General features: G+C 40.8%; 1 protein-coding gene across 1 annotated transcript; it reads left to right on the top strand.

The window, feature by feature from the left end:
- Positions 1–456: 456 nt before the first annotated feature.
- Positions 457–21,041, top strand: ypel2b (yippee-like 2b). The gene is made up of 5 exons (XM_061719190.1): positions 457–642; positions 9,890–10,121; positions 10,735–10,778; positions 11,145–11,253; positions 18,536–21,041. Exons 2-5 carry the CDS (start codon positions 10,005–10,007, stop codon positions 18,623–18,625), a joined length of 360 nt encoding a protein of 119 aa, XP_061575174.1. The 5' UTR covers positions 457–642; positions 9,890–10,004; the 3' UTR covers positions 18,626–21,041.
- The last annotated feature ends 250 nt before the right edge of the window (positions 21,042–21,291 follow it).

The raw sequence follows: 21,291 nt of genomic DNA, 5'->3' as shown, positions 1-21,291 counted from the left end.
ATAGTCAATCAAACTCAGTAATTCTTGTAACAAAGGGTGTCAGCTCAAGATGGTTTGCTTTTTGCATTTTCTATTTTAAGTTTTTCATTCATTTTTTTAACACCTTCAATGGATCCGTTGGTGTGGAAAAAACATTAACAGAACTGTAGTGAACAGTAATTACAGCAAAACTGGCAGTGGAATTCAGTTCACTTTTCTTATCTCGTGGATGCTACAATCGTCCAAGACTTCGTGCACCGCGTTGAACGCCAATAAAACCCAGACACATGGTTTAAAAGTGAAATGTCGAAATGACAATTTAAATTAAGGTCGGTAATAGTCTCACTGGTGAACGGCACACAACAGAACAAGCTCTGGTCAGAAACTTAATCAGGTTACTGCGAACACGGAAGTTGCTGGGAGGGATCTATCTCGCTCCTGCTGGCTGATCCAACGCTCTCTGTTTCTCTCTGTAAACTCTGCTGGGCAGCGTTGCGCGTCAAAACATTGCGTCTTTGCAGGACTTGCCAGGGCCGGAGAGCAGAGGAAATTTGTCTGGGAAGGAGGAATGCGAAAGAGATTTTAGGATTGGCACTGCCACGACTTAACAAGGAGGTGCGACATTTTCTAGACTACGTGGAGACCCGTTTCTTCCTTTCAAAGGTATGCGTTATTTTCCCACTCTGGTGCATTTTGTTATACGCACCGTTTTCATATCTCTATTTTTAAAGCTTATTCAGGCATCGATGCAGACGTGTACAGGCTATATCCAGTTCTTCTTAGCCATATAAACTTTTAATTTACCACGCACATAGATTCATTACAGAGTAAAGATCAATTTCATGGTTTATCAAATAATGTATTAAAGATAACTGTGCCCGTGTTTCATGTCGGAACAATTGTTTTCTTCATTGAAAACGTTGCTGACATATGTTTCTGCCTAGAAACTGCACTATGTAATTTTTTTCTGTCGTTTTTTTTATTTTTTTTTAATTACCACGCTTGTTTGTGATGACAGTCGTGCACGTATGCGCCATCCTCCCCGTGAGCGCGCCTGGCAGTAACACTGATCACGTCAGCGGGGATACATGGATAAATGCAGGCTGTCTTGCAAAAAAAAACAAGGAAAAAAATCTCACGTTACTCCACATTGATGACAGTCATCTGTCAAAATCATTGGATGTTGAAGATTATAGATGCTGTGGTGTGTGTGTGTGTGTGTGTGTGTGTGTGTGTGTGTGTGTGTGTGTGTGTGTGTGTGTGTGTGTGTGTGTGTGTGTGTGTGTGTGTGTGTGTGTGTGTGTGTGTGTGTGTGTGTGTGCCTGTGTGTTTTCAGCATTACCAAGCTGAGGCATCCCCGCCATCTGTGACGGCTGAAGTTCTGCCCCAGATAAAACTCGCCAGTTCCTGTGACCTGATTCACACCAGTAATTACACATACTTACTGTAAACCGAGCCGCACAGTCCTTAAGACGTTATTCCAGGTGATGAGCCGCTTCTGTCCCTCCAGCACTGAGCCAGACCGGACATGCATCAGAGAAACACTGCTATTCAACCCCCAAAATGAGTCAGTAAAAGTCCATGTGAGTGCATATGGGGAGCAGACACGCTTATCATTCACATCCTCTTTGCAATCTATTTTCATCGGCACAGCATGCACACATAGCCTGTGATCATGTGAGTGAGAGGTCAATAATCGAAGACTGGGGGGTCAGTGAAAGGCAGGATCCTTCACTTGTAGGATATACAAAAAAAAAGTTAGACGCAATTAAAAAAATACCCATCTCTGCTGCTAATTCACTCACAGAAAATGCTTTCTAAATAGTGTACCCACCAAGATAACAAGTTACAGTCTGTTTCCTGTGTTTCCCTCTCTGGAAGGAAAATGTAGCCTCAAAAGTGGGTGAAAACACACACATCACATGCATTTGTCTCTTCCAAGAGAGAAACATAGAAGTAGAGGAAGCACTGACGAGACACACACACCCAAGAAGCAGGAGCATCACTTTGTCAGTGAGATTTGATATGAGTGGGGAGTGGAGTCAGTGATGTCATGCTGCTGCACGTTGCTGGTCTCGGCGTGACAGAACGGAGAGCAGGATAAAATTACATGAAGTACAGAGATTGTGTCGGTGCAGCTCGTGGGCAGTTTAGGGCATGCAGCTCGCGCAACACTGATGGGATACTCTAGTTGTTGAAATTCATCTTTCCCTTGGTTGTGATCGCTGTCAGAAGCAGCATCATCAGCATCAGCGTGTTACACAACAAAGGTTTTTTTGTCGGATGACAAGGGCCCTTTTTGATGGTACGTGGCGTGTAGCCTTTTGTGATGATCCCCAGAAACGACTAGAAAGGACGGCTGGGTGACCTCAGACAACCCACCGCACGAGTGATGAATAGACAGAGAGGCAGCACAACAAATTAAGTATGTAAACACGCTGAGGGGCTTAGAGAGGGCAGAGGTAGGAGGACTGACGGCGGGTTTAAAAAAATGAAGAAAAAAGCTGAAGTTAGGCAGACAGTCTTGAGCCTGAATCCTCATCTTTGTTTACATGTTGTGCTCTTGGAGCTCGCCTTGCTCAGTGTGATGTGCAAGTCATCTGATCATTTACACAATTAATTTTTCTGTCAGAGAGTTGTGTTTTTTTTTCTTTTTTTTAGTGCGAAGCAGCTCGGGCCGACTCTTTGCGTCAGTGTTTTGCAGAGTGTCAGCATCTTTGTTCCCAGTAACAATGTTGCTTTGAAAAATGACTTTCAAGCTTTTCCACTCACTGTGCTGAGGGATACCCTGTTTCTGGAAGCTAATGGAAATTGTCTGAAAATGTCAAATAGCATCACATTCAAGCCAAGCGCATAAATATATCACGTTATTTGTGTGTCCTCTTCTTGTTCTCTTTGCAGTCATTCTTTTTCCGCCATTAATCAGTTGCTAAAAAATGAGTGGAAATTAAGACAAAACACACTTTTGAGGGATTGTTGTTCACAGGTGTAAGTGAAATGTCCCTAATGAACACATGAATGCAAGAAACCAGTGACCACGTATTCCACTGTATCTTACTGAACAGCATTTTATCTTTTTATCCTCATCCCACAATCTCAGATGATATGTGATGTTTTGTTTTTTTATTTTCTTTCCCCCAAATATCAACACTGCAGAATAGATGCTTCTCTATGATTTGGCTTTTCTCCAATGGCTGTGAAAACAGCGGGGATGGTTTTTCATCATATGACTTTGTGTTTGATGTCAATCAAACTTCTCCCATGTGACTTGGCAACCTTAAAGATTTGGGTAAAGGATGGACAAAGTGATTACTTATTCACAAGTAAACAAACTATTTCACCAGAATATAATAAAACAAACAATACAATTGAGTTTTTCCATGTTGAAATTTTAGTCTGAAGAAATATTTGATTACTTTTAGGAAAGCATCGTCTAGCTCTTGCGGTCTCCTATCCAGGGGATGGGAGAGGCGTTGATGTTTCCAAAACAAATACAGTTATTGTAGCCAGGACATTGAAAGTAAAACATTTGTGATTATATAGTTAATAACTTAGTGTCATTATTTTTTCTGTATTATCATTTCATCATCATTAGGGGCCTCTCTGGGCCCCCCTAAATCATGGACCCCTAGAATCTGCCTCCTTTTCAGCAGCCCAGCTCCCATCCCTACTATTGGCAAAAACAGCCTTAAAGCAGCTTTGGATTCCCACCCTGGTTGTATTTTGTTACTGGCTATCGACAACCAATCAAAAACATGGATAAGGATGAACCTAACCCAGAGCTCTAGATTACACCAGGGCCCAGCCGACTGAGAGCCTGAAGAAAGTAATGATGGAACATAAAATGAGAGCATGGCAAAGCAAAAAAAAGCAAACTGTACTATATCATTAAAGCGACTTAAACTCTGTGATTTCATAATAATGATCTTTATTTGTCAGTATGTGTGTCACAAAACACACCTAAATGAGTCCTCTGCTGCCAGTTGCACTAGGAGCAGTGGCTGCCATTTCTGCAGCACCTGGGGAGCCGTTAGGGGTTAAAAGGGTCTGGCTTGAGGGCCCATAGTGGAGCCAACCAAGGTCCTCCAGACCCAAGCACACCTCTGTAACCAGTCTACAACCACGACTGGGAAGGATCCTGCAACTGGGTGACGCTAGTGGAGCGCAGGTATCTCAGGTTTTTACCTTTGTTGTCAGAGTAAGCTCTCAGTCTTACTGAGGGGGAAATACAACAGGAGGCAAAACTGGTGCACACAACTCTCACAAAGCTGAAGAAGACATTCATAGACACTTTCTGGCTGAAATGTAGAAATGGTTGCCAAACAGATAAAACACAAACAAGCTAACAGCATTAGCCTCCCAGCAGCCTCTCCTGTTCACACAGGCCAGACTGTGAGACGAGGCTCGCAGCCGTTTAGTCTGCTGGGCTCATTGCTGTTTCTCAAATTGAACAATATATCTAATTTTAAACTACCTTTGGTTATGTATTCCACAAACATTATCCCAGTTAAACACCCCCTTTGTCCTGGCTGGTTGGGCCCTGGTCACCGTGGCGATAAATAAAATCTTTAAGACCTGTTGGGCTCCAACTAAAGATTAGTTTCTTAATCACATCGTCCGCTGATTATTGTTTTAGTTCATTGAAATGCCACAGATAAACCAACGGTCTTTGAAGGATTGTGAACCTTTCAGTACTTCCTGTGGATAGAGATTATATCGAGAACAAAATTATGCACACATGACAAAAATACTGCACTTTCTTTAATGTGTTGAGAAAATTGATCCAGTGTTTCTTAGCAGTGAGTGGTAACGTGCATGTGGACCTCAGGGATTTGCAGGCCTCATGGGTTTTCAGTCGTTTTCAGTCGTTTTCTGTCGGGTTGAGTCTTTGGATTTAAAGAAAAACATTCACACTACAAGTGTATCATGGTATGCAGAAAAGAGACCTCTGAGGAACTCATCAAAAGAGTTGTTGATGCACATCCAGGTGGAAAAGATTACAAAACCATCCCTCCAGAGTTTGCAGTCCACAGTCAGACAGATGTTGTTCTAGGCTGCTGCTATCCTCTGCACAAGTGTCCAAATAACTGAGATCCCTCTCAAGAACTTGGTATAATTGTCTGCAAAGACACAGAGGAACCCAGGGCAACTTCATAGCAACAAAGGGCCCTCTTGCCGTTGGCTGACGTTAGTGTTGATGAGTTCAACACTGAATAACAGCGGTGTGCTTGGCAATGCTGCAAGCAGGAAGGCTCTGTTCTCCAAAAAGAACAATGCTGCCTGTTTCATCACCCAAGCTACATATAGGAGAAACTTTGCCAGCTATGAGATCAAAATAGAACTTTATGATAAAAAAATGATTTCATCTGTTGAAAGAGAAAGGATTCATTAAAGGATGTTATCCTATTTGTGGAAGAATAGTGGTGTTTGTATCATGGTTTGGAGCTGTTTTGCCACATCTGGGCCTGGAGATCTTGTCTTTTCTGATGGAACAATTGAGTTACATATAAAAATAAACAACAAAAAAATGTAAAGAACGACGTGAGGACAACTGAGTATGATCTGAATAGCAAGAAAATATGAATCATGTTGCCCTCAAAGAATGATTCAAGAATAACGAAGTCCTGGAACAACCAAGTTAATATCCTGACTCAGCAGAAAGAAGTGAGCATTTCATTGAGGAAACCCGCAACGTCATATCCGCATTCACCTTTGTGAAAAAAGCTGATTGAAACTAAGTAAACTGTAATATTTTTCCCTCATAATGGAGATTACGTCTTTCTATTGACGTTGTTGTTGCGCCTGTTTCCTGCCGTGGTTTTGTTATTAGAGCTGCATTTGATTTCTCTTGTAGTTGTAAAGATACAATGTTCTTAAGCTGATCACAGATAAACAATGATAGTTATTAAAAACACCCACTCACAGACTCACAGTTACTTCAAAGTGAATTGGAGTAGTTTGTAGTCTGTACACCGGGAGTGTATGGGTTTGGAGATGTGGTTTAGAGCTGCTCTGTTTGATAAGAGACAGTCAGACATTTAAAAGGTTGGTTTTCATAAGAGGCATCTGATGATGTGAACTGTTAGCATTTGGGCATAAATACATGGAGACAGTTTAGTGTTTCCTAGGAGTGGGTAGCCAGCCAAGATGACTCCAAAGACACAACACAGGATCCTAAATGAGGTAAAGAAGAAATCACAGCTAAAGGCTTGAAAACTTCCCTGCACCTGAGAAGCATGTCTGTTTTCTAGTCTACTATAGTCATCAAACATACATTTAATCATCAGCACTGTGCATGAGACAGAAGGAGTATAATCCGATCAGTGAAGTAAGGTGGAGGGAGTCTCGTGGCTTGGGCTCATTTCCATTACCACCAAGAAGAAAGTGAAATCCCAAGTACGGCTGAATAACGTACAGCAGTCAGGTGAAGCAGCAGGAGAATGACCCCATCGAAGTGAAAACCACCACAGAATGGCTGCAGATCAAGGAAACCAGGGGCGTCAATTGGGTATGGCAAGGTATGGCATCCGCCACACCTTTGCTTCAAGGGTTAAATGTAAATGTTTGTTTTTTTAAATACATTTATGGAATAACTACAAATGCAAATCAGAACAACATGATCGATTTCACTAGTTATTATACACTGCAAAAACTCAAAATCTTAACAAGAATATTTGTCTTATTTCTAGTTAAAATGGCTCATTTTTAGTCTCATTTTTTTTTTTTATTTCATTACATTTAAGACAAGACTCAAAAACAACCATTTTCACCTGTTTCAAGTAGATTTTCACTTAAAATAAGTAGAAAAATCTGCCTGTGGAACAAGATTTTTTTGCTTGTAATGAGAAGATAAATCTTGTCCCACTGGCAGATTTTTCTACTTATTTCAAGTGAAAATTTACTTGAAACAGGTGAAAATTGTCAAATAACAAGTTATTTTTCCAGTAATGACTCTTGTTTTAAGTGTAATGAGATTTTTTGACTAAAAATGAGACATTTTAACTAGAAATAAGACAAATATTCCTGGTAAGATTTTGAGTTTTTGCAGTGAGTGAGACTGCATTTGAAAAAGTTCCAATTTTCTTGACCACACAGATAAGCTCCATAGACTTCTGTGATGAGTATTTGCTGGACGTGTTGATTGATACTCTAGTTAAGTTCTGTGACTCGTAACCTTGCCATACCTTAGCGTCCACTGAATTGACGCCACTGAAGGAAAGCTGCCTCTTGGAGAGGCCTGGTCAGAACCCAGACGCCCCGTCCAGACATACTGTTGAAAACTACCAGATCCAGAAGCTTCAGAAGGTGCTCGCTTGAAGCCCTTGCTACACTACAAACCTCTTACTTGTTCCTCCAGCTCTGCATATGTTTAATCAGCTGTAATCATTCGGGCATCAGCAGCTTGTCATGCTGTCACAATGAAAGACAAAATATGTCAAAAAAAGCTTTAACCTGAGAGTCTTTGGTCTGGAAACTCTTCTGACACGTCTCTGAAAGCCGTCAGTGCTGGCTCTTCACCAGCACCAGTCTGTCAGACTTGTGTCGTGACTTCACACAGTGACACATTAGTGAGACCTCCTAGTTTTCATCCAGCTGCACTGACACATTCAGTCTTCTGATAAAACACACTTACGCACAGATGATGCATACCAGCAACACCATATTCCAGCTCTGCTGGTGGATTTGACCCAAACGGAGAATATATTACTGTCATGACGCGCTCGAGGTCAACACTGTCCTCAGTCGACTGTCACAGCGTCCCACTGAGGTTTGACATAGCTGCTGTTTCTGGTGTTAAAGTTGACATTATATTCAGGTTTTATTGGCACTTTTACCCAGACTGACCTGTAGGAAAGACTGCTGTCGACGCTTAAAAGATTTAATTGAGTTAAATATGAAACGTAACCCTCAAGTTATTATTTACAAAACCTAAAGACCGATAACTCAGTTGTAATCTCGCATTTATGCGCAGATTTTCTCTATTTACACCAAAATGTGAAAAAAAAATACTCATCACTGCTTCTCCGGTTATAATATATAAGTCCTAATATAAATGATTGCAAGTATTTCTTTTTAAAAAAGCTTTCTTAACTTTAATTACCGTACATAACTTTCTCTCAGTGTGTTGGTCCTGTAAGGCAGGACTCCACGTCGTGGAGGAATCTCTGAGGACTGGACGTAGACTTTGTTTGAAATGACCGAGAGGGTAAAGCACGCTTTGGGTCAAACATGAGTCTCTGTGTAAGTGTGTGTGTGTGTGTGTGTGTGTGTGTGTGTGTGTGTGTGTGTGTGTGTGTGTGTGTGTGTGTGTGTGTGGGGAGGAGGTCAAGGGTCAGCTCTGACAACTGCTCCGAGTGTGTCTTTGTGCTCCGATCCCACGCTGCTGGCACCGAGTCAGAGGAGGGAAAACAAGGGCACGTCTCTCCGTCTTATATATTTATGACCCCCCACCCCCCACTGCACCCCCTGCCAGTCCTCCCCATCAGCCCAGGGAGCCTTTTATCAGCCTCCGTCCGACCAAGGCTCCACTCTCGTGTTTGTCCTGAGCTCACAGAGGCCTTCTGCTCCCAATAAGTATTTTATGAGCATTTCCAGCTGGTTTAGTCAATACAGCAAGCAGGAGAGAGGAGACAGTCTAGCAAAACAAACTGTAAAGATAATCAATGCATAAAAATACAATTTAAAGCTGAGTAATCGTAGTAAATTGACCTTTTATCACTTTCTACCATACACTCTTGCCTCATCCTGTTGGAAAATGTGATATGGTTAAAAAATTAAGAAATGAAAATATAGTAGGCACTTCCTCTTTATTCATGTGAGGTGCTTTATTGTAGTGTGTATGCTAGAGGTATGACAAAGGAATTCTTTCTTTCATAATATATCAGCTTTTATTGTGAACGCCACTTCTCAGGAAAGACATCTGATGTCTTAGTTAGGAGAGTCATAAAAGTAATAAAAGGATATCGGAGTCAGAGTTTATTGGAAATATCATTTTATGTATAGTCTCCTTTAAAGTGCTAATTTAAATCATCAAAGGCAGGTACAATAAAACTATGATATATGGTTTTATTGAGGTTCCCCAACTTTATGAAAAACCTGCATAGGGGAATAAAACGAGATTATACGTGTGATTGATAGCACCGGTGTAGCAGCTGAGCTACAGCACTGAAATCACAATTAAAGTTGCATGAAGCAATAAAAACACAGAAATGATTGCTGCACCACATGGTCGCGGTAGTTTAGTGTCTCCTTTGTGAAAATGAACTCCCGTTCCCCTGCACTCCTGCAGTCCTCAGACTGGTTCTCAAGCCAGGTCGCTAATCTTTTCATTCGGCATGTTTACGCCAGGAGAGATGTTTTAAAGGCTCGGGTCCTCCAGATATCGCAGAACGAGCCTGGCACCATCCTCTCATCTGTGCTAAGATCAACAGTCTGCCGCAGCCCAATGAAACCAAGAAGCCAAGAAGAAGTGAGTTCACATGTTTGAGAACTTGGAAGAGGCGTAACCAGTTAAAACCCATTGCAGCAGTGCTGAATGATCAGCTGATGGTGACCTCTTACTTTAGCATGTCAGCTTTAGCAGCAAGAGTTCATTCGACATGAATGTCAGCATTGCTGCAAGTTATTTAGGGTGCCTGGATATGAAAGCATCTCATAGTTTTATGTCAGGCTATTTTGAATCCACCAGGTTTTATTTTTTTCTGCTGAGGGAGCATTTCCCTAGCTTTTTCAGCTTCGGTCTGCATCGCTGACTTACATCCAGTTTTTGGGGGTTTCACACATGTGAACCATCTGGAGAATTCTCTCGATCCACAAAGCAAAGACTGTGATCCCACTACCAGTTTGCAGCAACAGTTGAAGTGAGGGGAGCACCAGGTGGTCATTGCTCGTCTGTCCTTCCTGTGCTCAGGTGTTCACCTCCCGACCCGCCGCCCACCACGGCCCTCACCTGTGTGTTGCGGTGCTTTCCTTGTGAGCCGACCTGGGCTGGCAGTCCCTTCTTGCACCGCCCGCCAACACCGCCCATGGTCAGGATGACGCGCTCCAAGACTTTCCAGGCATATCTGCCGAGCTGCCACCGAACCTACAGCTGCATCCACTGCCGAGCTCACTTGGCCAACCACGACGAGCTCATCTCAAAGGTAACCAGCGCTCCGGTGACCTGACCGGCAGCCAATTATTAAAAACTGGGAAAAAAAAGGAACAGGTGGTAGCTGTTTCTATTTTTTATTTCCTATGTTATCACAGGTGATATTTTGCATCCCTTCATCTTGTTTGTGATACAGAATATAATTTGAAATGGTTAAACACCTGCATGGAAGAGGGGTAAATAGGTAGAGGTGATGAGGAATTACAAAGAAATAATCAGCATGCTGAACACCTACGTTTATGTGTCAGGCACTGCCACACCTTTGTCTGTGAATGGATTATGCTATAAGCTGGTGAGTGTATTGGATTATGAATGTTAAATCATTTTTTCCATGTGCGATTATGAAAACATGCTTACCTGTGTACAAAGGCCTTATGCTGGTTGTAATACATCTGTATGATGTGTCTATTCAAAAGAAGCTTCGGTATTGTTGCAAATATAGGATTGCTGATGTGGAGGATGAAAATTGCAAAATAAGAGCTTCTCAACATGTGCCTGTTTAGTCCCACTAGGCAGAATAATAGCACATTTATAGTTTGATTATGACATCGTGTTAATGTGTAGTTTCTTGTTCCAGCCTTTAAATTTTGGCCTTATCTCTCCAGTCGTTTCAGGGCAGCCAAGGCAGAGCCTATCTGTTCAACTCAGTGTGAGTATCGATCTTTAGTCTCATCTCAACATATCTGTTTGCCAAGGGCTTTACAGGAAAAACCACCTTGCATGCTGAACTTAGCTGAACTTAGGAGACCAGTGAAATCTGCCATCCTCAGGTTGATTTATGTTGGTCCACATGAGCCGTTTATGAAGCTTCAGTATTGATAGAGCCACCGAGGCTCAGAGTAGTGTCATTTCCAGCTGAATTGAGTGTGAAAATGAGTTTGTCTGAATCCATACCGCACACACACACGCACACTAACACACACACACACACACGCACACTAACACACACACACACACACTACAACTCCCCTGTGTGTCATATTCTTCAACATTTTCCCTCCGTCTCGCCTGTCAGGGTGAACGTTGGGTGTGGCCCTGCAGAGGAGAGAGTTCTGCTGACAGGACTGCATGCTGTGGCAGATATCTACTGTGAGAACTGCAAGACCACTCTGGGCTGGAAATATGTAAGTGTCTTTGGCTGACTCAGTGCCCAGATCTGCAAAGTGCATCACGTTTAAAGGAGGCTTAATTGTGAAGTTTTTAGGCAAGGCAAGTTTATTTGTATAGCACATTTCAGCACCGGGGAAGTTCAAGGGGCTTATTTTATTGTAGTTTAAATGTATTTGAACCCTAAATATGTTTGGACTGATCTTTTCTCTGGGTCACTGCAGTACTTCAGCTGCACACTTTTAGGTGACTATTAATGAAACTTGTCTGAGCAGATGGAGATTAAGAGGTGTTATTTTAGGAAAGTGATATACGATAGGGTTGTTTTTTTATGTTCAATTATGCACCTTATTTTTAGATTTTACCAAAATAAAATATCTCTTAAGAAATGAAAAGTTTCTATCAACTGAAATACTAGAAAGCTTTTAATTTAAAACAGTCAGTGAAGGTTTTGAGTTTGTATTAATCTTGTAATTGTACAAGAGCAAGCCTTCCTACTAAAACATGGCCAATTATACCGACCAAAGGCAATAATGCATCAACCAAAGGCTGTTTTCTTCGTAAAGACTCAAGTCACTATCTGAGTAAATTTGGCACACATTGTATCATTTGCACCAGATTTACTATGCTACGTAAATCAGTATTAAAGCTACAAATTAGAAAAGCACTAATGAGAGCGACTAGCTCTGCAGGTAATCTGTTAATAATGTGCCGATTCACAAACTGAAAGACAGCTAATTCATTTCAGTAATGACCAAAGCAATCTACCAAGAACAGCACAAATTAGCCTGTGGTTGCAGAAAGACCTGTTGAAGGTGGGTCATTTGCAAATAACTTAGGTTCAGCTTGTTCCTTATGGGCTCAAATTAACGCTTTGAAACCCGTGCCAAAGATCGCTGATTGGCTCTTAGTTTTGGCACATCAAAACACTGCCATAACTCGTAGTTGTAAAAAAAGTTTGTAGCTTTTGAAAAAAAGTTTGTAGCTTTTGTAAAAAAAGTTTGTAGCTTTTGAAAAAAAGTTTGTAGCTTTTGTAAAAAAAGTTTGTAGCGTTGTAAAAAAAGTTTGTAGCTTTGTAAAAAAAACGTTGTAGCTTTGTAAAAAGTTTTTAGCTTTGTATCTAGAAGTACAAATATGTTTTGCAAGTACAAATATTTTTTGCAAGTACAAATATTTTTTTCACACGCACAAAATATTTTTACAAGTACAAATATTTTTTGCAAGTACAAATATTTTTTGCACATGCACAACATATTTCTACAAGTACAAAGTTTATTTACAGATACAAAATACTTATGGCATTAATTTGAGCCCATAGTTCCTTGCACAAATAAAAAAGGCTGCAATCTCGATGAAGGTCCCACGACACGATGAACTGGTTTTGATAATTCAGCTGGGATCAGTAAAAGACGGCTTCAATCATCTCCTACTGTCACACAAGTGTCATGAGACATAAGCCGGGAATGACAGGGAGCTGATTAAGTCATTTAAGCCTAATGTGTTGTAATGACAACAATAAGGACAAACTTGTTAGCTAAGTTAATAGCTAGCTCTGAGTGCACTCTTCATCAGTTTTTTAATTAAAATCCCTGAATCAGAAGCTGAACTACAGTACGTTAGGGTTGCAAAAAAGGTTTTGTTGTGGTTCAGACTTTCCTCATATAATCTGTTTAAAAAAACCTACTTATTCTTATTCTTATTATTAATAATAATAATAAACTTTATTTATATAGCACCTTTCCTGTCATAGAATGCAACTCAAAGTGCTTTACATGTCAAGAGAAGATAAGCAAAGCAAGCAAATAAAAACAAAGCAGCTTTAAGACAGTGAAAAAAAAACAATATAGCAAACAGAATAAAACCAGCAATAAAAGCAATAGCAAAGAGCAAAAAGAGTAAAAGAGTAAAACAGGCACGGCAGTAAGCATAAATGGGTTCACACACAGGTAAGAACAAACCTTTAAAATTCAACTAAAAGCAAGAGTAAAAAGGTGGGTAGTATTATTTCTGTGGCATTCCAAGTTATCTTCTGTCCTCAGTCTCTGCTCTTAGCAGCTCCTCTTCCTCATAGCAGAGATAGAAGATGTTATTTCCCTACCGACTCACAGAGGTCAGGTCCTTAAGCACATAAAAACACATTCAGACCGTTGCCATCGTGAACAGACAGGCAACCTCTGTGAGAAAGACAAACATCTAAATGACAGGTGGATGAAAAGGTAGAGGGACAAAAAATATGGTTTTATAACCAGGGCTGAAAGAAAACACTCAGGTATCTGGATATTCACTCATAAGGTGGACATGTGGTTTTTAATTTAGGTCCAGGACAGGTTGTCAACAGCTAACTTCAAAATTCAGCTCTCACTGCAGTGATGCTTCGGCTCATTTTAACTGTTAAAGCAGCAACAACACGCTAAAGAGCTCCGTTTTAATGAAGAGATGGAAATTGGGAAAATCTAGACTCCTTCCTCACACCTGCCACATGTTGCATGTTTGTTCAGAAATTCTTCTTGCCCTGCTTCCAGGAGGAACAAGTCAGGGTTTATTATTAGTTTATTAAGCTTTTTATTCACTCAGAGATAATGGATGTTTCCATTTCTAGGGCCCGGGGTTTAATATGTGAGCTACTGTGATAGACTAAAGTAGATGTTGGTTGTACAGTAGTTCATGAAGCTATGAGTCAATAGTGCTGATGCGAGTACAAATAGATTAATCGTGGCACAGTTTCTGTGCTAAAATAAGATCACCAGCCATGTTGTGTTTGGGTAATGTCAGCAGAACTATATGAATGCTCTGTCTAAGGCTGAAGGGTCCGTAAAGTTGTGATGTAGAATACCAAAATACAGTACATACAGTATTAAGTGCGGGTACTATTTTAGGTCTAACTTAAACTGAACCAGATCCACACGTGTTAGCTGTCTTCATACATCAGCTAAGTACATGCAGCTGTCTCCGGTGGATCCGGTCAGCGTGGACGTGAACGTTTACACTATAAGGCAGGTGATTGTGTCCTATAAGGATTGACACAAACACACAGTATCCTTGTTGTTCCACTCCTATAGGGAGTCCATCCATCAGACTCTTGTTATAACCTTCACAGCAGCACGTCCAACCTTGAACCTAATAATTCAACCTCGGAATTAGGAATGGGTGATATTTTACCGTTCACGATAAACCGTCAAAAAAATTCCCCACGGTAAGAATTTGTCATCTCGGGGTAAAAACGATAAATTCCTGTTGATGATGTTTTTGTGTAAAGGAAGGAAGGAAGGAAGGAAGGAAGGAAGGAAGGAAGGAAGGAAGGAAGGAAGGAAGGAAGGAAGGAAGGAAGGAAGGAAGGAAGGAAGGAAGGAAGGAAGGAAGGAAGGAAGGAAGGAAGGAAGGAAGGAAGGAAGGAAGGAAGGAAGGAAGGAAGGAAGGAAGGAAGGAATATATGAGCCTGAAAGAAAGAAAGAAAGAAAGAAAGAAAGAAAGAAAGAAAGAAATGAGCCTAAAAAGAAAGAAATAAGCCTAAAAAGAAAGAAAGAAAGAAATGAGCCTAAAAAGAAAGAAATAAGCCTAAAAAGAAAGAAAGAAAGAAAGAAAGAAATGAGCCTAAAAAGAAAGAAAGAAAGAAATATATGAGCCTGAAAGAAAGAAAGAAAGAAAGAAAGAAAGAAAGAAATGAGCCTAAAAAGAAAGAAAGAAAGAAAGAAAGAAAGAAAGAAATGAGCCTAAAAAGAAAGAAAGAAAGAAAGAAAGAAAGAAAGAAAGAAATGAGCCTAAAAAGAAAGAAAGAAAGAAAGAAAGAAAGAAAGAAATGAGCCTAAAAAGAAAGAAAGAAAGAAATATATGAGCCTGAAAGAAAGAAAGAAAGAAAGAAAGAAAGAAAGAAAGAAAGAAAGAAAGAAAGAAAGAAAGAAAGAAATGAGCCTAAAGAAAGAAAGAAAGAAAGAAAGAAAGAAAGAAAGAAAGAAAGAAAGAAAGAAAGAAAGAAAGAAAGAAAGAAATGAGCCTAAAAAGAAAGAAAGAAAGAAATGAGCCTAAAAAGAAAGAAAGAAAGAAAGAAAGGAGCCTAAAAAGAAAGAAATAAAGAAATATATGAGCCTGAAAGAAAGAAAGAAAGAAAGAAAGAAAGAAAGAAAGAAAGAAATGAGCCTAAAAAGAAAGAAAGAAAGAAAGAAAGAAAGAAAGAAAGAAAGAAAGAAAGAAAGAAAGAAAGAAAGAAAGAAAGAAAGAAAGAAAGAAAGAAAGAAAGAAAGAAAGAAAGGAGCCTAAAAAGAAACAAAGAAAGATAAATTCCCGTTGATGATGTTTTTGTATTGGTATTTTTTTTTATCGTTATCGGGATAAATGCCAGAAATTATCGTGATAAATTTTTTTAGTCCATACCGCCCATCCCTACTCGGAATAACCTTCTTCCTTTTTCGCGCGGTGAAGGCCTGGGAAACCAGCACCAAAAGTAGCGTCTCATCTCTGCGGTGTCTATTCCTGCCAGGACCCCACAAGGAAGAGAAAGCGGAGATCAAGCGCATGCACAAGCACATACATGCACTAGGTCGGCCTCCAGAGAGGCTCTCTATTAATATCAGTTGCAGCGGTGTACATTTCTGCAATTGTCAGAGTGCTATTGAGAAGCATGACCTACTGCACTTCTGCCCAGAGAAATCTGATAACGGGCCTCAGCTTACAACCAAAATAGTCAAAGACAAAACAAGGTACATAGTCATCAAGGCGACAACCATTTCCAGCTGCCTCCTCTGTGACTATGATCTTACAGCGACTGAGTGGTTTTTGAACAGCACAAGACTGTTAATTGACACCAAGCAGGGAGTGTCATATTGTTTCTTGTCTTCAAGGCCTTCATTAGTAGCTCTGCAGGGTTTTCCCTTTCTCATGCTGCACTTAACCACAGTGAAAATAGCAGCCACAGTTTCTGGAAAGATTATACCATCTTAGATGCTGCTATTAATTTGCTGGAGGTTGATGAGTTACTGTTTTTTAGTTAGATCAAATTCAATTATAATGTTATTTGTGAAGTGGCTGGCAAACAACACTGTGTTTGAAATGGAAAATGACTGTGTACAGGTCTAGCTTTTCCATTTAAACATACACTGACTGTACAGTATATCTGTTTATCTTTTGGCAATGGAGGAGCTTGGCTTTGGGTAGAGCTTTCTCCTTCTTGCTTGTAGCGTACTTGGAGCTCAGGTTGTTGCATGTACAGTAGTAACGCCTGCAGGCCGCTGTTACATGCAGCCGTGAATAAAACAAAGAGAGGGGACACACAATGGTTTAAAACGCCTTTCAAACCCCTCAGCTGTTGTCTGATAATGGTTTAGCCTTTTAGTAGATTTGTAAACGTTATTTAAATTCATAGAGAGACCGGTGGGTTGTACAAGGTATCTCACCTGAAATATCACTTATCTGGAGGTCTTCAGAACATAGTGGATGGGTTCAGTTTTTGAAAAATAAACTTTAAAATATTATTAAAAAAATCTCTGAGAAAAGACTGTTTTTCATTGTTGGGTCAAATACTCACGTGTAGGTGGGGAACAAAGAAAGACATCTGAAAACATTTGGTTTTATTGATGGGAACTTGAATATGGCAGGAACACTGTGGAACCATCAGCAGCGCAGGAATGTATATTGATTGATTGATTAACATTATGTTCAGTTACAGCACTGAGTTTGTTTCTGGTGAGTTAAAAAGCTTTGGCTCCGGTGTTATTTTTCTAAATCCCATTCATATTTTCCAGAAGAATTTTGGATCGCACACTTATAAAGAGCAGAAATGCTTGTTGCAGCCTGCAGACCTAAAGCTGTGTTGAATGTTGCGGGATCAAAGCTTTAAGTCATGGTTTTGGCAGGTTCTTAGTGGTTTCAGACACATTCCTGCCCATGTAACGTCACGTTAAACAGAAAGTAAACACTTAGTTTTTCCGCAAAGATCCCTGCTGATGTCTTTCCTCCTTGGTTGTGTGTTAGCACACACCTGAATGCTTAACAACAGGAAAACCATTGCTATTTACCCTCTTAATTTTATTGAAACAAAAAGTGTACATTTAGTTTTTCACATATTGTTTCTGCATTTTTGCTTAGCTTTTGTCAGATTAATGAGGATGGTGGTATTTGCTTTTATTTGTTTTGTTTTTCATCTGATACATTTATCTTTCCTTAAGGCCTGCTATGGACCTTGGGATTTCTTCCTTTATGTCCTGATACTTAAAAGCATGAAAGAGGGTGTACTTTCTTCTTCACGTGACTGTACTGTATCTCGGTTCCCTCGGGTCAAGGTTTTGGTTCTGCAGGCTTTTCTGCAGCGTGGGGAGAGTGATGCTTATGTAACTGGCTGCTCTGGAGCCAGGAGCAACTAACGGACCCAGACAGTGTCAAATATTTTTAAATACATCTGCAGGAAATGTCTTATACAAGGATTTAGGGGTGGGTATTGGGAAGGACCTCACGATACGATACGCATCACGATACTTGAGCCACGATACGATACACATTGCGATATCCCGATTATGCGATATCCCGATTATTATATTCTACATAGTTCACCGAAAAATTTAAAAATGCATTACACATCTTAAAATCCAAGTTGTATATATGTACATCAGATGATAGTGATGGATCTTAAAATCCGAGTTGCACGTTCATCAGATTATAATGACAATTCATGGGACAAACTGAGTCAAAACAATGTTTTATTATAACTATACAAGCTAAAGCTACAACATATTTGTATATGTTTTTCATATTATTTACATCATTTGAAATTAACATTAAATTTAGTATGAGGTTGCTTTAATTATGTGGCAAATGATAATAAACACAAGAAAGATGGTACTAAAACCAAGGACAGGCACAGTGATCAGTCAGTATAGATATAAATCCATAAATAAATAAACCTCTGTCCATTATTTTTCATTTTTTAAGGACAGGCAATTGTGTTATATCAAAAAATAAATTATAAAATGAAATAAAACGTGAAATAAAACCTGAGCTCAGTGCAGGGCCCTCCCAGGGTTGGTAGAGAGTGGCAATGCCCAGGACTGTCACTTAGGTAGAAGCACTGGGTGATATAATGGGAAAAAGATCGGGGATAAAAAAAAAAAAAAATCGATATTCAAATTTTGAATATCGATATTGAATCGGCTGGAAAAGTATCGCGATATATTGCCATATCGATATTTTTGCCCACCCTTACAAGGACTGTTATGCTGCTTGCATCTTTTCTCTACATGATGCTACTCTCTTGCAGGTGTGTTATTCTGTCTGTCTTTTGAATGAACCACTGTGTCTCCTGTCATCTGCCAGGAACACGCGTTTGAGAGCAGTCAGAAGTATAAAGAGGGCAAATTCATCATTGAGCTGGCCCACATGATCAAGGACAACGGCTGGGACTGAGGGTCGAGGTGACAGCCGCAGCGGAGCAGTGGGACGGGGACGGCTGGACGGCCGCGTGGGAGGGAGGGAGTCGGGTGGGGTTCGGGGAGAGTCGTGTGTGGTGGGTGAGTGTGTGACTTTGGTTTGGCTGATTTACCATTAACCTCTGTAACTTACCGCCCATCCCTCCCTACTACACCTCTTGATGTACACACACACAGACCCGCATCAAGGTCCCAGACATCCCAGTTTGACAGACAGACGGACAGACGGACTAGGCAGGCTTGTGCGCAGCTAGCAGGACTAGGTGACTGGCCAGCAGCAATAGACGGGACGAGATGTCTCAGTTTATAGTTTTATTTTTTTTCTGAAACAAAAGTTTTATAAAAACCAGCTCTTAAAAGTCCTCTACAGCAGTCGGGAGACACGTGAATCGTGTGGATTATTCTACTTTGCCCAACGATGAAAATTAACACCAGTTCCTCCAGGGTCATCCCGCTGGAAATCTAGCCAGGAGGCCGGTTTGCTCAGCCAGGCGAGTCCGCCGGCCTCGGTAGCAGAGCTGATGGGGATTCACTCTGTCCCCAGCATGAATGAGATGACCTAAGATGATTATAGAAAATCCAGTTGATTGGACCCATGCCAGCCGGGCCAGTGATGAGGCCTGGCACTGAGGACCAAGCACACGGGCGCTGGGCCGGGGCGGGGGTTGAATGGAGCGACTGCGTCGCCTCCCACGTAAAATGGTGACCCTGATCCTAGTCAATGGCTTCTGGCTGGGATCTGTTTCGTAACTCACCAGTGATACAGCTCAGGATGAGTGAAAAGATACAGATGGATGGCCACCAGCTTGTACTAAAGCCTCACAGGAATTCACCCCCTCAGTGGCAAAGCACTCCCCCTGGGATTTTTCCCTCCTTCAAAACACAGAGTTGTGCAAAGCGGATCCTCCCCGTATATGCCTGGAGTCGGCCTATGGACCGCTGGGTTCCTATTGGTCACTTAGCCATACAGAATTACATAACATAAGCATGTCTCAGGTCAGCAGCTTTGGCTGGGATTCCCAAAGGTTTGCGAACACTATGAGTATCTCTCTTGTGGGGAATTGAGGGACGGTGGCCTAGGGGGTTCTGGAGGGTTCTGCAGAGATAGAGGCAAGGAAACATGCAGAAGTCAGTTGTAACAGAGTTCATACATGATGAATAGGTAAAATCTCCCCCTCTTAGGCACTCGTTCTGGGATGAGTGCTGTTATACTGCTGTTACCACGGTCATTTTAGACCGGCCCTCACAAAGCCCACAGGGCAACATTATGACGCGATGCTCCTGGTAGTCTCACTTAGTCCTTTGTTCTGTAATGCACAACTCTGATCAATTTAGGTTTTTCCAGCTTACTAAAGAGCTATTATTGGCCTTTGATTGGTAATATTTAAGCTATCTTTACTGGAAAGCATTGCTCAGGTATATTAATGTTAACTTTTCTTTGCCAAGGCAGGATCCTACTTATTGTGCTGGATGTGTTATTCTCGGGTGGAAATGCATCGTTTTCAAATGGGAGAATCTATCACAGCAGCCTCCATCACATGCAAACGATAAAGCCTGCATGATATGAAACAAGCTTTCTGACTGATTTCGTGCTATGTCAACGTCACAGTTTTGTGAAATAACATTGTGTGTTGCAATGAAACCTTGTGCTGTATACGACATCTGATCCCGTTTCATCTCAGTCCACTTGAGCTGTGAGACGTTCTAAGCAGCGGCACAAAGTGCAGATTAAAATCTGACCCTGGTGTAGAAAAGTTAAATTAGTCGCCGTTTGCCACATGGCTTTGTGCAGGCATTGCTCTAAAAGTTGCCCTGTATTGGCCTCTCCTGTTACAACCAAGCAGTTAGCTCTCGTCAGTGACTCGCAGCAGCCGCGGCCGCTCAGGCGGCGGCTGCAACGTTGAACCCAGTACAACCAAAGAACTCACCCGTCAACTAGGAATTGACCAAACAAAAGATTTCATTTTGCTCGGGCAAAGTGTTGCATAACAAGAGGGTGTGTGTGTAGCTGAGAGCCAAGTTTGTGGATAACCTTCTCTGTGATATATATACATATATATATATATATATATAAAATACATTATGATTTTGTAAACAGAAGATCTTAATATATGGATATATTCTATTTACTGTATTCATTATGAAGATTACCGTTTATGTCAACATCTGTGTTACTGACTGTAAATAGTGTTACTGTATTGTGTTTTATCCATATGATGATGTATGAATATGATTTAGATCATGTCATGCTTTCTCTCTGGTACCCCACATTGGCTGTATGATAGTACTTTTTTACTGAAAATGTTTCAATTTTATTGTCTTTTGTAAAGGAGGATGCTGATGTTGACTTTATGTCATGGATCTTCATCTAATAAAATGCACCTTAATATCGATGTGGAATATTGTGTTATTTTTTTGGCATGTGTCCTTAAATCTTGGGGTGTAACACGTTGAAGGGGCTCAAGCCATTTAGGTGGTTTATTTTCATGGAGCTGGATTCTGCCCAACCTCTTAGTTATATATAATCCTGCTGGTATGCTCTTCCATGGCAGAGCACCAAGACACATATATATAGGTTATTAAGGGGAATAACCTTTTAACTTCCTTTGAAAGTTGATTCATTGTAGCTAATGTCAAAGACAA

This window comes from Cololabis saira, chromosome 4, assembly GCF_033807715.1.
Source record: "Cololabis saira isolate AMF1-May2022 chromosome 4, fColSai1.1, whole genome shotgun sequence".
In the NCBI taxonomy this organism is placed as follows: domain Eukaryota; kingdom Metazoa; phylum Chordata; class Actinopteri; order Beloniformes; family Belonidae; genus Cololabis; species Cololabis saira.
Note: the sequence above shows the minus strand (reverse complement) of the source record. Positions and strands in the feature narration are given on the sequence as shown.

Bases quoted from the DNA above. Each gene is read 5' to 3' on its own strand.
- ypel2b (XM_061719190.1), top strand. From the start codon at position 10,005: ATGGTCAGGATGACGCGCTCCAAGACTTTCCAGGCATATCTGCCGAGC. The intron at 10,122-10,734 runs GTAACCAGCGCT...TTATCTCTCCAG, and splicing joins ACGACGAGCTCATCTCAAAG to TCGTTTCAGGGCAGCCAAGG. The intron at 10,779-11,144 runs GTGAGTATCGAT...CTCGCCTGTCAG, and splicing joins GCCTATCTGTTCAACTCAGT to GGTGAACGTTGGGTGTGGCC.